The sequence below is a fragment of the Belonocnema kinseyi genome, chromosome 9 (assembly GCF_010883055.1).
Source record: "Belonocnema kinseyi isolate 2016_QV_RU_SX_M_011 chromosome 9, B_treatae_v1, whole genome shotgun sequence".
Lineage (NCBI taxonomy): Eukaryota > Metazoa > Arthropoda > Insecta > Hymenoptera > Cynipidae > Belonocnema > Belonocnema kinseyi.
Window position 1 is genome coordinate 67,488,735 of NC_046665.1, and position 18,014 is coordinate 67,506,748.

At 26.6% G+C, this 18,014-nt stretch overlaps 1 protein-coding gene across 1 annotated transcript in view; it reads left to right on the forward strand.

Annotated features, from left to right (window-relative positions):
• The first annotated feature begins 1 nt into the window (after position 1).
• LOC117179424 (U1 small nuclear ribonucleoprotein 70 kDa-like) overlaps positions 2 to 18,014 on the forward strand; it is a 23,238-nt gene continuing 5,225 nt past the window's right edge. Inside the window, 7 exon segments of the mRNA XM_033371196.1 lie at positions 2 to 289; positions 3,060 to 3,242; positions 3,369 to 3,431; positions 8,839 to 8,920; positions 9,190 to 9,234; positions 9,237 to 9,263; positions 17,143 to 17,383. Coding sequence (XP_033227087.1) covers positions 146 to 289; positions 3,060 to 3,242; positions 3,369 to 3,431; positions 8,839 to 8,920; positions 9,190 to 9,234; positions 9,237 to 9,263; positions 17,143 to 17,383 — 785 coding nt within the window. The 5' untranslated portion in view covers positions 2 to 145.

The window sequence follows — 18,014 nt, forward strand, 5'->3', positions numbered from 1 at the left end:
CCATTTTGTTTATTGTCCCTGAGCGTGGACTCGTGGAGCAGAACAAGGAACAAACATAGTATTTTATTGTAATTAGATTAGCGCAAGAATCGTGAAAATGTGTTTTTATTAATATCGCAGTTGACAAAATCATATTGCTGATAACATGACGCAATATTTACCACCGAATTTGTTGGCTTTGTTTGCTCCACGCGATCCAATCCCGTATTTGCCACCGGCGTCAAAGCTCCCCCATGAAAAGAAAAATTGCGGATATTTGGGCGTCGGATCGTTTCTCAAATTCTTTGAGGTAAGCACAATATTTTAACGTTTATTGTTTTATAGATTTCGGAATGTCTCATTACATATTGGATGTCATTGTCTAATATATCCCATTTTTATCACATTATATCTGCTCTTTTTTTTTGTTTACTATTTTTTTTCAGATACAGAGGATGGTATTTTATTACATTTAGCAGGCTTGTTTTATTTAATCCACCTGGGAATACAAATCGCAATTGTAAAGAATATTCCTCTTAAGAAAATGAGCTATTGTTCATTAAGATTAGATAAAAATTACGATTATTTAGTAAGATTAAAGAGAAAAAAAAGTTTGAGGTTACGTTAACTGGTCGAGCATCCTTAATTGAAAATAGATTTGTATTTAAATCATACATTATGGCCCGATATCAGTTTTTTGGAGTAATGCATTGTTTCCCCTTCTAAAATGCTTCAAATAAATTTTTAACCCTATTTTTTCTGCTCCATATAACAGTTATTTAATTTGAGGTTATGTCAACGGGTCGACAATTTTTTCCCTATTTTCGGATTTTTCACCTTAAATTAAAAGAAATAATAATAAAATCGAGAATTTCGACCTAATTTTCCCCGATTTTACAAGGCTTCGATACATTTTTGAAGAATCAGAAATTCAATAAATTAGAAAACAAGGTGCTGCGGAAGATTCTTTATGGTGATCAATGTTGAACATTTTCTATAATTTTTTTTTCTTATATTTTATCCACTGTCTGTGGTAACGGAATTTTCCGTAACTTTAACCACGTTTCCAGCTCGTTCATGAATAACGCTACGGAATTTTCCATCATTCTAACCTTTTTTCCAGCTTGTTCAGAGATAACGTTACGGAAAATTCCGTAACAATGGTGCTTATATTTTAATGTACTGATGGAATTAATTCCTTTAAATAAAATAAATGTAGGTGATAATTTTAAATTTCAATGCTTTTAATTTCTAATATTTAAAGTAAAAATATTGCAATTTCGACAAAATAGATGCATTTTCAACCAAAAATATGAATTTTCAACCCAAAAAATATTAATTTTCAACCAAGAAGATATTCCAATCAAGAAAGAAAATAAATTAAAATGTCGAATCTTTAACCCCAACATATGAATTTTCAACAAAAAAGTTATTTTTAACAAAATAATTCATTTTTCAACCGAATAGATTGATTTTCCTACTAAAATAATGAATATTCAAACAAAAGAAAAAAGGTTTTATAATAGTAGGTATTTCAAACGAAAATGATTTTGATTTTATATTGAAAACTTTTAACTCAATCCAAAAGAGATGAATTTTTAATCAAATAAGTACATTTTCTACAAAAATAATTGAATTTTCAACTACTATGATAAATCTCCAATCAAAAAAGCATGTCTTCTTACCGAAAAAAAACGGGGTTAAAAAAAATATTTAAAATCAAAATGCTGGATTTCTAACCGGTAAACAATAAATTTTTATTAATGTTCAAATTTTAGCCTAGAAGCTGCATTTTTTTAACCACAAAATATGAATTCTTAACGATAAATCTAATAGTTGATATTTCAACCAAAAAATATTTTAATTTTTAATTGAGTGCCAAAAAGTGGATTTTTCGATAAAATATTTTAACTTTTGAGCCAAAAAAAATTTCAGTCAAGTAAAAAAAAAATAAAATAAATTGTTCCATTTTCATCCCGAAAATGTAAATTTCCTACAAAAAAAGTTAATTTACAATCATATAATTGAGCTTTCTGCAGAAAGTTGCGCTTTCTTCTAAAATCATGCATCTTCATCTTTTAGCCAAGTAGTTGATTAAAAAAAAAAAACAAAAAATCAATAAACGACTTCTTTCAAAAAATTGTTATAGTTGAAATTTGAAACATAAAATATTTTAAATTAAAAACGGTGAATTCATAAAAAAAAGGAGTTTTTAATAAAACAGTTAAATTCTTAAACAAAACAGATTAATTATCAAGTAAACAGTTGAACTTTAAACTAAAAAGATGACATTTTCAACAAGGGTTGAATTTTCAACCGAGACATATTTTTCATTAAATAAATAAAAAAATGGATGAAATTTTTTGAATTTTTAAGCCAAAGATGAACTTTCTACAAAACAGTTAATTTTTTAACGAAATAGTTGAATTTCCAAACTAAAAATCGATAAATTTTTAAGTAAAAATGGAATAGTTAAAATTTCGTTCAACAAAATTAATTAAAAATTTTTTTTAAAAATTGAATTTTCTACCTAACAGTTGAATTTCCAAGCAAATGGATGAATTTTCAACCAAAACATATTTTACAATCAAGAAATAAATAAAAATCAACCAGCTCTTGAACCTGAAAATGCGAATTTTCAGCAAAAAAGTTAATTTTAAACGAAATATTTAAATTTTCTACGAAAATTGTTGCCTTTCCTAACAAACCAAAACCCAATATAAAAAGTTTATAATTAATGAATTCCCCGTCTAATCCACTTTTTAAAAACTGAATTCGAATTACTGAACCTATGTGATGACAGTAGATAATAATTAGTTAAAAATACTAGTGTATGTCCAATAATTAATTTAATGTAATTAATAGTCAAGACACAATATCTGTTAATATATTAAAATTGTAATGCATTATTTTATTTATATCTGTGCTCATAATTAACACTTATCTATTGTAGGATCATTTTCTACTTTAGGATGGTCTCCATATTAATTTTCTTCAATTTTGAAGGATCTTGATCTGAATTTATAATATTTAAAGATTTAGTTATTTTGTATTTTTAAAATAAATACATTTTCTTACAGGATCCGAAGGACACTCCACCTCCTTTGCGGGTTGAAACTCGAGAAGAGCGTCTTGAAAGACGAAAACGTGAACGTGCTGAGCAGACAGCTTACAAGTTAGAACAAGAAATCGCTGTTTGGGATCCTGCGGGGAATCCAGCTGTGACTGCTGATCCTTTTAAAACTCTCTTCATTGCTCGTATCGTAAGTCCACATTTATAATATGCAATCCTGTCTGATTTTTATACCCCAAAATCTAGTTTTTTTCTCATTAAATCTGAAACATTCTACCATAAATTAATGTTTAACTTTATCTTATTTTAATTTCAGAACTATGACACCTCGGAGTCAAAACTCCGTAAAGAATTTGGAGTTTACGGAACAGTGAAAAAGGTAATTCCTCGTTATAGATAATAATGTCGTTTTTTCAGCAGCTTTCAAAGAAATTATTCAAACGTTTTAAGGAATTTTTAGAGATTCAAAAGATTTTTGGACAGTTCAAGGAATTTCGCAAGAATTAATTAAGGGATTTAATATTAATTTAAAGACTTCACGGGGTTTAGAGAGATTTAAAATATCAGATGAAACTGTGAAGAACTTATTACGGATTTTAAAATATTTTGCAGGATTTAAAAGATTTTATGGTAGTTTTATGGATTTCAAGAAACTTCAGAGAATAAAAAAGGTGGAAAAGAATTTTTATAAGATTTCAATAGATATACGAAATCGCCGAACTTTTAATGTTTCTATACATTTCAAAGAATTTTGCAAGGATTAAAGGATTTTGCAGGTTTGCAAAAATTCCAAACTGTTTTAAAGGATATCTTTGAATTCCGGAAGATTTGAAGGTGTTTATATTATTTTAGGATATTTTTAAAGATTCTAAGGGATTTCTGAGAATTTAAAAGATTTCGAAATGTCGCAAAGTATTTTTAAGGAGTTAAAGAATATTGTAGGATTTCAATAATTTTAAGGGATTTTAATTACTCAAAGGTTTTCACAGTTTTGAAAGAATTAATTCAAAAGAGTTGAGAGATTTGAAAGAATTTCACAGTTTTCAAGGTATTTCAAAAGATTTTGAAGGATTTATAAGATTTTAAGACATTTTAAAAGATGCTGATCAGAAAAAGTCAATGGATTTCTAAGTTTGTTAATAATTTTTAGATATTAAAAAATAGCATATAATTTTAAAGCATTTCTTAAAATTGATGAAGATGTTGAAGAATTTTTAGGGTAGCCGCTAGATCGAGAAACCGGAATGCCGGAATGATCGGAGAAACCGGAATTTATAATGCGTAATTCAAAAATCTTTTAATACAAAAAATTTTTATTTTAGATTTTATTTTGTAAGCTTAAATTTTTATTTTAAACAATTTGAATGCGCTGTTTTGAAGACTTGGACAACTAAAAATTAAAAGCCTTTGAAGTTGAAAATTTTTTGTAATGGATCTATAATTTAAGTTATAAAGAGTGCATAAAAAACGATTTGACAACACGATTTTAAATCAGTTCAAAATTTAAGAATTTTCAGATTTGAACGTTAAAAATTTAATTGTTTAAATTTGAAAGTCTTGGTTATTTAAAAAAATGTGAACACCTGAATCAAACTTTATGAACTATTTTAAACTTAAAAATAACTTCATAATATATTCTTAATTAAAGGTTTTTATTAAATTAAAAATATTGTTTTAGTCTAAAATATTTACTTTTTAACCCATTCAATTGGACATTTTTGAATTAAGAAAAAGATTAATTATTGAATATTGAGCAAGATTTGACTGTTTATTTAAGACAAGTAAATTGAGACCAAATATTTAAAGCAAACAATTGTAAACTGAATTTTTTGACATAGAAAGCATAAAATCGTTAAAATTTCAAAGAGCCTTTAAACCTTTAACGGTAAAATAATAATTGTTGTTTTAAAAAAATGTTTAATTTGTAAGTAAAATTGTTGAATTTTGATGTATAATTTATAAATGAATATTTGTAGAAATAATTTAAGTAATTTTAAGAGATATTTAGGAGTTTTAAGAAGATTAAGAATTATCATGAAAATGTTTAAAAGTTTCCTTAAAATCTTCCAGAATCTTTTTTGACATTTTTGTAAATTCTTTAAAACCTTTTTAAATATTCTCTTAAAATTATTTTTAAAACTGAAAAATTATTTTTAATTTTTCTAGGAATCTTAAGAAAATGTTTTTGTTCTTTTGAAGCCTTTCACAATTCTTGAAAAGCTTCTATTTTTTTTTTAATCTGCAAATTGTTTTAAATTAGGCTATTATTTTAAGTTTTAAATTATCTTTGAATCTTTTCCAAACTTCGAAGTATCTATTGGAATTTCTCTAATTTCGTCTACAAATAATAAATGTTCAATTGTTATTTATACATCAAAATTTGAAGAAAATTTTTCTGAAAGTTGCAGGATTTCCTACAAATTGTAGGAAAAATTGAATTAATTTTGACAAATATTTAGAAGTTCTGAAAAAATTTCAAAAATAATTAAAAATTTTAAACAATTTTAAATAACTTCTAGATTTTTCCAGATTTTGCAATAAAATTTGGAAATAAAAATAATTGAGTTTCTAATTTAAGAAGTGTTCAGTTGAAAAATTTCAGTTTTTCAATTCTTAATGTTTCTTTCTTAAAATACCTTAAAACTATATAATTTTGAAAATTCTAAAGTTCTTTGATAGATTTTTTAATTTAAAAACGATAACGTAGATTTATATTTAGCATTTGAGTACAACATTTTTGAATTAAAAAACTTTTAAACTTCAATTTTAAAAGTTCAAAATTATATATTGTAGAAGATTTTTAAGGGATTTTAACGGGTTTTTATCAGATTTCCGAGAATTTCAAGAGATTGAAAAAATTTCTGAAGGTATTTTTCCACGATTTCAGGTAATATAATATTTCATGAAATTTAACGGAATTTTAAGAAATTTTAAATATTTAAAGGAAGTGAATTTAATCGAATTCTTCTCATTTACTTTAAATTTCTCTAAATCTATTAACATTTTATTGAAACTAATGGAATTTTTTTGATTTTCAAAATTATTTCTAATTTATTTAAATTCATTTTTTGGGATCGTTCACATATTACGTGAATTGTTTTTTCTCTATTTAAATAAAGACGAGCATAAAATTGTCTTGAAGTCGAAAGGGATATTATGATATAAACATTTGCAAGTTAAAAATCTTGTTTAAAAATTGTTCTTTTCGGTTAAAAATTCCAGTATTACAGTTAAGTATTTATCACTTCTATTAAAAATGTATCTTCTGTTGAAAATTAATTTTTTTGGTTAAAGATTCATTATTTTAATTAAAAATTCATTTATTTGGTAGAAACGTGAGCTATTTGATTCAAAAATCGTTTTTTCTTTGGTTGAAAGGAATCTTTTGCGAAAATTTAACTGTTTTGTTATTTTTTTTTTAATGAAAATTATTTTGTTTGCTTTAAACTGAAAATGTAACTATTATTGCAGTTGAATATTCCATAACTTTAGATAAAAGTTCGTTTCTTTGGTTGAACATTCATTTTTGACTAAAAATATACATTATTCAGCTTTTGTTGAAAATTTTATTTTTCCGTTGAAAATTCATATTTTTTGGGTAGAAGTTAATCTTTTTGGTTCGAAATTCATCTTTTTGGTCAAAAATTCAATTATCCTATTTAAATATTGGCAATTGCAGTTACAAATTTGTCTTTCTGGTTTAAAATCCAACTATTCCAGTAAAATATTTATATTAAATATTTATATTTACAATTTTAGTTAGATATTCATCACGTTGCTTGAAAAAGTTAGTATTTTTTAAAGTTAGTTCTTTTTTGTGAAAGTAATTTTTTTAACTGAAAATTTAACTTATTGCAATTAAATATTCCAAAGTTTTAGCTGAATATTCTTCTCTTTGGTTGAAAATTGCTTTTTTGAATTTAAAATTGTATTATTTAAGTTTTCATTGACAATTTATCTTTTTAGTAAAAATTAATTTGTTCTTGTTGAAAATTCAATTATTTCAGTTGAAGATTCATTTTATTTTAGTTGAAAACACGTCCTTTTGGTTTAAAATTCGACTATTCAAGTTGAAGACTCATATTTTTAGTTAAAATTGAATTGAAAAAATTGAATTAAAATAATTGTTTCCGCTTATCGGCAAGTATGTATAGGTTACTTTTAGTTGATCGCGAAAGACCGGGAATTTGAAACCGTCCGCAGAATCGGTTTTAAATACATTTGACTTTTTAATAATTCACATTGAAATCTATGAATAGGGTCATCAACTAATTTTTTTTGGATCTTAAAGTATGTGATTTAAAATCACTAATAATAAGAATGTACTGTAAAAACTCTTCTTTTTCGAATTGACATTTGAAAAAGAAAAAATGTACACATTTCATACCTGGTGACAAAAGTCCGAACTAGAAAGAATAGGTGCGATTTTTAAGGATGCATTTTAATTTCTGCATAAAAGTGCTTTAATTATTTATTTTTAGAGTTTAAAGTATTTAATGGATAATAAAAATAAGTCTGTCGGAAACAAAGGGTTTTGAATGGAATTTACAAATTATACAGTGAAAAAACATTTTTTTATAGAAATGTTTTTGTAAAAAAAAACAATTATTGTACTATTTATTATGATTTATTGCGATAACCTTAAATGGGCTTATTTTGAAGGAAAAATGAAGTGAAAGTAAATTTTTATTAATTTATACATGAAATATTTACTATTTAAAAATGTGCTCTGAAAGTTAAGTTAGAATTCGTATTTAAATTCAAATCTTCTATTATTCTTATTCTTGGCATAATATTGACATTTTTCACTACATATATTAATTAAAGTTTATTTAAGCTTACAATATATTGAAACTTACATGAAATAGTGAAATAATTGTTGTTTTTTTTTTCAACTAATTTGACAAAAATGTACATCTTGGACGTTTTATAAAATTATAATTTATATTTGTTTCTCTGAAAAATAGCTCTTTTCAACAGTTTGAATTATTGAATAAACTATTTTTAATCTTCTTTACATATTTTAATGTTATATGTTTATGAATAAAAATTTAATTCAAATTCAATTACATTTTTCTCATTGTATTCAATATAGTGTAACTACCCGCTAAACCCATAAATATTAAGTCTGAACTTGTATACTATTAAAACTGTTTTCACAAAACTAGTTATATATTTTATTGATATAAATATTATTTGCTGATTTTCAGATATAACAAGTATTATATTTAACTTTTTATTCAAATTCAAATCTAATATTCCACTTTACCAAGTTTATTGGGTGACGTTTTAATTCATGTTTTCCATTTGAATTTATATACATCGTTTGGAATACTGTTTTGAAATATAAAATGAGTAGCATTCTTATTTTGTTTATGATATTTTGTTTACGAAAATAACATTTCGTTTATTAAAAAATAAAAAATAAAGTGGTCTACTCCCATTGCTTACAATGCAAAAACAGGGAGTGATGGGACAACTAGCGCCGCGTTGAAGATATTAGGAACCAACCAACTCAGGACACTGAGGGATCGTCATTTTGTTTTCATATACACAGGGCTGATTAAAATATGTACATCTTTGAAATTGTACCTACTCTTTATAGTTTCAGTTTTCGGCACCAGCTGGCGAAGTGGTAGACTACCATTCCCAATAAGGCAAATAAAATTTTTGTGGATGATCCCATTCTATCGGATTCTTCTTGTTAATCTTTAATTCCTCTAATAGTCCCATTGGGTTTGTGTGACCTGCCCTTTACTAAAACAACACTTATCATCTGTTTTCAGATTGTGGTAATTCACAATACGATCAATGGAAAGCCCAGAGGATACGCTTTTATTGAGTATGAACACGAAAGGGACATGCACTGTGAGTATGAAATTGAAAAAAATGATCTCTTTACTCATTCTCGACTGTCCCGATAGTTTGAAGCTTCGCAAATAGATCAGGGGGTTGGGGGTACTAGATAAAGTTACTTTTCGTACCTGCCGAAACGAGTCGGTGTTAGGAAAGTAGGGGGAATCCCGCCATATCTATGCAGGAATGCCATACTTTAAATTCATGTGTGATAAACGACTCAATCAACGGAAATATTGGCTATTTTGATTAATACAGTTTTTATCTTGTTCTGGGTACAGCGTGGTGGCCGCTGCCGGCAACTAGTGCCGTTCGCTATTCCATGCAAAATCCCTGAACCTGCCTGATATGATAGGTTTGTATGTGTATGCAACATACAATAAAATTTTATTAGAGTCTATTATCCTGCTTAACATTTTTCATTAAAAAATTTTTAATTAAAAAAAAACGTGTGAACTGAATGAGCTCGAATCTTAACGATTCTTGCACAGGCAAAAGTTCCATTTTCTAAATGTTGTTCATCAAAAGATAGTTTTCTGTATTGAAATTGATCGTTGGAATTTGGAAAAAAGGTTCAGGGACCATCTCGGGTGAAAGAAGTGCAGTGAAAGCCATAGTAGGTATTTTTTTCATAGACGCGATTAAAACCGACTTAATCTTTCGGATCGAATAATAGAATCTGTATAGCAGGGCTCGGGTGGTGCGGCTTTTTTAAGGTAAAATGCAACTTCTTTTCAATTTTAATCATAATTAAACTTTTATAATTGACATTCCAAAATGGAAAAAATTGCACCATTTTAATTGTGAGCATTAAAAATGTAATAATTGCTCATTAAAGTGTTATAATTGAAAAAAAAAATTTTTTAGTTTTAAAAAAAGGTTAAAAATGGATTAATTATATATTAAATTACAGTTTTCACAATCGTTCCCCTATTCCCCCTTTCCCCCTTTTTTTAACGAATTCCTCTATTTCCCCCTAATTTCGAGAAACTCATCCTTTTTCTCGTTTTTCGCTTAAATGCGAACTGAATTAAGAGAACCCTATCAGAAATTCCAACTATTTTTCGTTCAACTTCATCTTTTTTGGTCGAAAATGTAACTGATGTGTTGGACATTCAAATATTCCAATAGAAAATTCATCATTTTGGGTTGAAAATTCGTCTTTTGTGGTAGGAAAGTCATTTTTCTTGATTTAAATGAACTTTTTCGTTAAAAATGAACTGCCTTCTAACAATTTCGGCTTTTCGGCCATCATTTTGTTATAAATGCAACTATTTGATTACATTTTTTATTTCAATTTTATTTTCATCTATTTGATTCAAAGTGATCTTTTCTTTTGAAAATTCTACTATATTAAAAAAAATCGCATTTTTGGTTTGAAAATTCAATTATTTGTTTAAGATTAATTTTTTTATAACGAAAATGCATCTTCCTTGGTTGAAAATTAACTTTTTTTTTTTGAAAATTAAAGTTTTTCGTCAGAAAATCAACTACTTTGTTGAAAACATCTCTTTTGATTAAAAGTTGAACCATTTTGTGGCAAATGCAACTGTTTGGTTAAATTTTTTATTTTATTTGTAAATTCGTCTACTTGATTGAAAGTGATCTTTTTTTTGAAAAAAAACAATAGTTCAGGTTAGCAATTCAACTATATTTAAAAAATTCGTCGTTTTGGTTTGAAAATTCAACTAATTGGTTGGTTTAATCTTTTGTTTCCATTCGATCATTTGATTAAAAATTCAATTATTTTATTAAAAAGTAATTTTTCATGCTTAAAAATTCATCTGTTTTGTTGAACATTCGCCTTTTGCGTTGAAAATTCTTCCTTGTGAATTGGAAATTCATCTTTCATAGTTAATAATTTTTTTTTTAATACAAATTTTTTGTTGATAATGCACATTTATGTTAAAAAATCAACTATTTTCTGAAAAAATCATCTGTGTTGAGTAAAAGTTCAACTATTTAGTTGTTAGTGCAACTATTTGATTAAAAATAAATAAATAAATTCTTATTTTTTTCAATATCTAGAAAAATTTGATACCACTTTTTGTGGAATTTTGTAGTCGATCCGAGCCCTGAGTTAGTTAACCTCCGTCTTATTAGCCTGGCTCCTTAAAAGTCCTTAATACTATCAATTTCGATCTAGAATACTACTCAACTTGATATCAGCCTTTCCATTTATTTTTTTATTTTTTAAGTTTTCATTAAAATGACATTCGAGTCATAAAAATAAATGTGCACGGTCTGATCGTAAGTAAAAAAAGCACAAGGTAAAAGCAAAATAAACTTCTCTGGAAATTGAAAGAACTTAAGAAGACTGGGCTCGCGAGTCACAAGTTCATTTCACGATTAAAAGTACTCCTAAACTTTGAGTTAACTTCCGACGTAAGTAGCCGCGGTAGGTATTTTTTGTATCTGATATACTCTTTAAAACTGCCGAGCGTCCAATGAAAAGTTGTTTTAACTAGCCGTGATGGAATCAAAAGTACGTTGGGTTTTTTTTTTCTTGTGGGGGTACACCAATGAATGGTGTTTTGCCAAAAATCGAGAAATAAAGGAAGAACTAATCACTTATGGCATTTTCATTATATTTTTCAACCGCCTTGATTATTGGATACATTTTTATGATAGCCACTTTAAAAATGTGAAAACTTATCATGTCATTTCGTACTTTTTTTAAGTGAGTGGCTTTAATTAATAACACTATGAAAATAAATTTACAGTTTCTTATCTATTTGAAGTATTTTACTTTTTCTATTTTATGTACGTGTTGAAAATTAAGAGACGCTTGTTAAAGCAACTTACCATGGGACACGCAATATTCATGGCTTAAGGTAGTGAGAGACTGTCAATTTGAAATCTAGTAATAAAGAATGTTTAATTTGTATCACAGTAGTGAATTTTTATGATTGACTCTATCAAGTAATTTACATCTTTCATTTGCTTTATTACTTGACAGAAGTTTATCTTAGATAATTCGCATTATTGTACAAATTCAATTCAATATTATGATGTATAATAGTAGTTTTATGTCGATTTCTTGATAAATTACTTAAGTATTTTAGTTTGAAAAAAAAAAATAATAATAAGTTTTGACCATTTATAGAATTATCTTTAAAAGTTTGGATACATAGTATGGGTTGCCTACTCACCTGGAAAACCGGGCATTATGAGACAATTTTTATATACCTGGAAAAACGTGGATACGTGCGAGAATTTGTGTAGAAAATTTAATGATTTGGTTGAAAATTCATGAATTTGTTGAAAATTTGTCCTATTTGATAAAAAATTAATCTTTTTGATTGAAAATTCAACTACGTGGTTCAAGGTCCTACTCTTTTTGTTAAAAATTCATTTTTTATTGGAGATTAATTTTTTTAATTGAAAATTTAAACATTTGATTTTTTTAAAATGTATCTCTTTTCGTTGAAGATTCAACTATTTTTTTGAAAATTCATGTGTTTGTTGAAAATTTCTTCTTTCTTGTAGAAAATTGAGTAATCTTTTCGTTGAAGATTTGTTTTTCGTTTGTTGAATTGAACTGTTTTTGACTTAAAATAAAAATATTTTTTGGTTTAAATATCAAATATTACATTTTTCGTTGGGAATTCATCTTTTTAGTGAAAAATTCAACTATTTGGTTAAAAATTCATGTATTTTGTTGGAAATTCGTATTTCCAAATTCGTAATTTGAAATAATACTTTTGCTTGAAAATTCCACTTTCTTTTCCTTCTAGTTGAAAATTAATATATTTTTTATTGTTGTTTAAGGATTCATAATTTTAACTGAAAATTCATTTTTTGTGAATTGAACTGTTTTTTATTTAAATTTAAAATATTCTTTGGTTGAAACATCTACTATTAGATTTTTTGTGGAGAATTAATTTTTTTAGTTGAAAATTTAACTACTTCGTTCCACGTTCAACTCTTTTTGTTAAAATTTCATTTTTTTATTGTTGTTAAAAGTTTCTAATTTTTATTAAAAATTCATCTCTGGTTGCAAATTTAATTATTTTCTTGAAATTTCGGTTTTCTTTTGGTTGCATTCAAACGTTTTTGTTTAAAATTTTTTTAAATTTCGTTTTGGTTGAAAAGTAAACTATTCCAGTTGCAGATTTATCATTTCAGTTGAAAATACGACTATTTAGTAAAATATTTGTCTATATTGTTCAAATGCAATATTTTTACTTGAAATGTTAGCAATTTCTAGTGTTTGAAATTATATTTCCCTTCTTTTAACGTATTTTGTAATATAATTTCTGAAAGCTTTCGAAATAAAGTATAATAATTAAATCCTTAGAAACTTGTACCATTATGAAATTATTTATTTATAAGATAGTTACTTTCACAAATGAAAAAACCGTTCTGGTATTTTACATTTGAATGGTACTATTTTTACTCATTTAGCCATTTACAAGGACTGAAAAAAATATCATTTATAATAATCTCGCAAAATTGTACTTATGATTAATGTAGTGAAGGCATTTTCCGGGTTTTTGATCAAATCTTTTTTTGATAAAATCTTGACAACTATTTAATGGTGGTCTACCATTTTGCCAAATGGTGCCGAAAAATGGAACTAGAAAGAGTAGGTACATTTTTAAACATGTATTTTAACTGTTGCATAAAAGTGTTTTTACGATTGTTTTGTGAAGTATTTAGCGACAAATTTTATCCATATTATGCCAAGAATACGAATAATAGACGACTGGAATTTAAATACGAATTCTAACCTAACTTTCAGAGCACATTTTCAAATAGTAAATATTTCATGTATAAATTTAAAAAAATTTACTTTGTGTTCATTTTTGCTGCAAAATAAGTCCATTTAAGTTTATATACTTTTGAAAAGCACAATAAAGATAACAATAATTGTTCTTGTTAGAAAAATATTTCTGTCCAGAAGTGTGGTTTTTCACTGTATAATATGTAAATTCCACCTAAAACACTTTGTTTCCGATAAAGACTTATTTTTATTTGTCAATAAATACTTTAAACTCCACAAAAAATTGTTAACTCACTTTTATGCAAAAATTAAAATGCGTCTTCAAAATCGTGCCTATTCTTTCTAGTTCGAATTTTTGTGACCAGGTGGCGTATCGCAGTTTAACCATTCCCAATTTACAATTTACAAAGAAAAGGAAAAAATGTTCTTTCTAATTTCCTTTAATTAAATATAGGAACTCGTCTTAAAAAAGACTCGGATCGGAGTCGAAATATGTCGGCAGTATTGACATAAAGAACATAAAAAAAACTGGAAAAGGCCTTCACTGCATTAATTATTTCAAGTACAGGAAAAAATTAAAACATTTTATACTTATTCTAAGTCGATTTCTTTAAAAAAATCGAAATACCTAAACAGCTCTGTACTATAAGAAATTTTACCTGGAAAATCTTGATATACCCGGCGAAAAACCTGGAATTCTCAGGGAATTTTATCCCCTGGATTTGAATAGACACCTTATAGTAGATATAATTTTACTATTATTATTTAAAGTTTTTACTTAATTATGAAATACTAATATATTATATTATAGTATACTAATATTAATCTGGAAAATCAGACATTTTCAAAAATATCTGCTCTTCATGTATATTTTAAAAAGATTTTTTTATATCAGCATCATAAAGTCTGCTGGTGATTAAATTGACAGATATCTTATCAACCTGAATAAAATACCTTAAAAAATATGGTCATTGGGTAAGGTGACTTAAAGAATGTCAGATCTTCAGGAAACTTGGTGGAGAAAATTATACGAACTCGATAAAACAAATTCGGTAGGTTTCTAGCAGAAGTGTAATTGATACAAGTAAAAATTTCTTATTTCTGCCATTTCTTCATTCAATTACTCTCAAACAAACCTTCTTTGCATGCAAGAGAGAAAATGATACCAAATACTTAAGCAAATAATTCTGCACCAGGAATACATTGAATAGAAGAAACCTCCCTAGAGTGGATAATGCATCCAACAGTGGATAATCATTATACAAATACCGATATATTTAAAATAGTTAATATCATTTTATTAATAGCGAAGACACTGTGTGTGGTCATAAATTAAAATTAAAATTAATTATTTTTCTTTTATATGTGCTCTTAGTTAATGTTTATCCACTATAGGTTGCATTTTCGACGATATGGAGGTTTCCCATATTAACAGAATTCGTTTATTATAGTTTTAGAACATGTCGTGTCGACAAAATTTGGAAAAACATTCCTGGCCATTCATTACCATTTACGTTCAAATTGGTCATTTTCACATTTTAAATTTTAGAATTTTTCAGGTTCTTTAATTTTTCTTTTGATATCGGTCTTAAAATTTTACTAGATTTATTGATTTCCTTGATTCAAGCAAAAAAAAATGGCAAAGGTCAAGGAGTTTCTGTAAGAATCAGTGAAGCATTTTGGCCCAATTTTTAAAAGTTTAATTTGTAAAGTTCACAAAATAAATCATGGCTTCTTTTTTCAAAGAAAACTTTCTCTACAACCTTACTGTTTCCAGTTTTAAAATTACGTAAATAAACCAAAAAAGCCATCAATTTATGTATATTAAAATTTGACTTGTAGAAATTTTTAAGAAACGATAGTAAGGTAAAGTTGAATTACAAAAAAATAAATAAAAAAAATGTATTTTGTAAGTTTAAACATTTTTTCATAAGAAATAAGGTTTTTTATTTTATTTTGAAGGTTATCAGTAATATTATTTTGATACTTAAAATAATAAAAAAAAACATTTTTTTTCAAGATCGGACTTTCGTTCGATGACTTTTGAATTCGTGGAAATTCGCTTGAATTTTTCTTTTTAATCGACTTGAATACTTCTAAATTTGATCAATTCTACTCAATTCAATGGATTTTAAAATATATTTAAAAAAATTTTAAATTGATATATTTTAAGCTCACCTTGGATTCTTTATCATTTCATTCAATTTTTTTGAATTCTCTTGATTTTTACTAAGCTTATTTGAAACTTTCTAAATTTAATTCATTTTTCATATTTGCGAATTGTTTTGAATTCATTTTTTTTTTAATTCACTTTGAATTTTTACGAATATGATCGAATTCTTATCATTTCATTTAAACTTCTCTAAATTCACTCAAATCTGACTGAAATTCGTTTTAAAAAGGTCACTTTTCCATTTTTTTTTCAAGTAAATTAAGCTCTGCTAATAATAAGTTAAAAATTGATAAGTTTAAATTTAAAATTGTTTTATTCAAGTAATAAAAGATTCTATATATGAAACATTAGATTAAAATGTTGGTCTTTAAATATTAATGGCGAGGAAAAATTAAAAATCAGTTAGGGAAAAACGAAGGAAATGTTAGGGAATTTTGAAAATAAAATTTTGCGGCCATCCTGTTTGATATTAATAATTTAATAATGATAATTAGGCTGTAGTCTAGGTCCGAAAAAATGGAAGAGTTGGCCAAATTTATGAAAAATATTTGTATACTCATCCCGAATTTCGGGACGAGACGCTTCGTAATAATTATTATTGATTAATAATAATATTAAATTAATTCCATCCTGATCAGTTGATCAGTTTTCCTAATTACTTATTTGCAATCGAATATAGGAAAAGTGTCATTATTAATCCTTAAGGCCATGTAATACTTACCTGGTTTCCTACCCTACCGATATTTTTTTACCAAATTAAGATGTCGAGTTGAGGAATGGGGGAATTAAATAAGAGACACTGAGAAACTGGTTATAAATTTTGATTATGCAAACGTTTCTCGATGCCTTTTATTTAATTGTCCAATTTCCTATTCCCTATTTCAATTCGTGTGGACGGTTATTTGGTGCGAAAAATGTCGGTAAGGTAGGAATCGGGAAAGTACTACATGGCCTGAAGTTAGTATTTATTTATGGGAATAACTTTATTATCAATATTTTTGTCCAATTTTTTAAGTTCTTTGGAGCATATAGAATATTTTCTTTTTAACTTACTTTTATTTCCATTTGTTATTTGTTTTAACAACTTTTCGGTCAGAATATCTTTTGTATTGATCATATTATAAAATATTTCTGATTTTCAAAACTTGTAAAAAAGTGTAGCAAAGAGGAAGAGTAAATTTTTTTCTCTGCCATATTTGGTATCTTCTATATTTCAAGGTAAGAGTGTCATTTACAAGAATCGAAATAGATAGCAGGTTTTAGATTATCGACACGACTTGTAGGTATATGTGGATTTATTCAGATAAATTTTAACCACAATATTGGAAATTTTAGCTGCATACAAGCATGCTGATGGCAAAAAAATAGGTGGACGACGAGTCTTAGTGGATGTCGAACGCGCACGGACAGTGAAAGGGTGGCTTCCCAGGAGATTAGGAGGAGGCCTTGGAGGTACAAGAAGAGGAGGTCCCGAGGTAAATATTAAACATTCGGGCAGGGAAGACAACGAGAGGGAACGAGAGCGTTATCGTCTGGAAAGGGAACGGGAAGCCACTGGCCGTTTCGACAGAGACAGGTATTTATATTTTTATTTATCCTTAATTATCTATTCACATACATCATCGAAAATTCCTTAAGGCCATCTAATACTTATACAGTTCCTACTCTATTGAGAGCAGTGAATATTAATTAATTTTAATCATAAATATTATACTAGGGTATAAAATTAATTATTTACTATAAAATTTCTTGTTAACATTGAATTGAAATTAGAATTTATTCCCAGCAGTTCCAAATTGGTGGCGCTGCCATAGCTACCTAATAGACATATTTCAGGCGTTGGACTCATCACATTATTAACACCATTTTACACTTCTTTTTTTTAAATATTACACTTTTTCTTAATATTACACTATTTTCCCACTATTTGGAAAAAATTACACTGAAGACACTATTTTTTTACAATTCTCGGCTAATGCCACTATTTTTTTACCTGTTGAAAACTATTTTTGAACTTTTTCGCTAATTGGCTAAAATAATATGTCTGATATCTCAACGAAGCACAACACACTGGAAAATTGTCTCAGTGGTTGATTATGGATTATGGCTTTAGAAAAAATTTTCGAATTTTAATTTTCAAAAGATATATATGGATGTAAAATTTGAATGCGCATCTTTTTTTCTTAAGACAAAAAGTTGTAACTTTT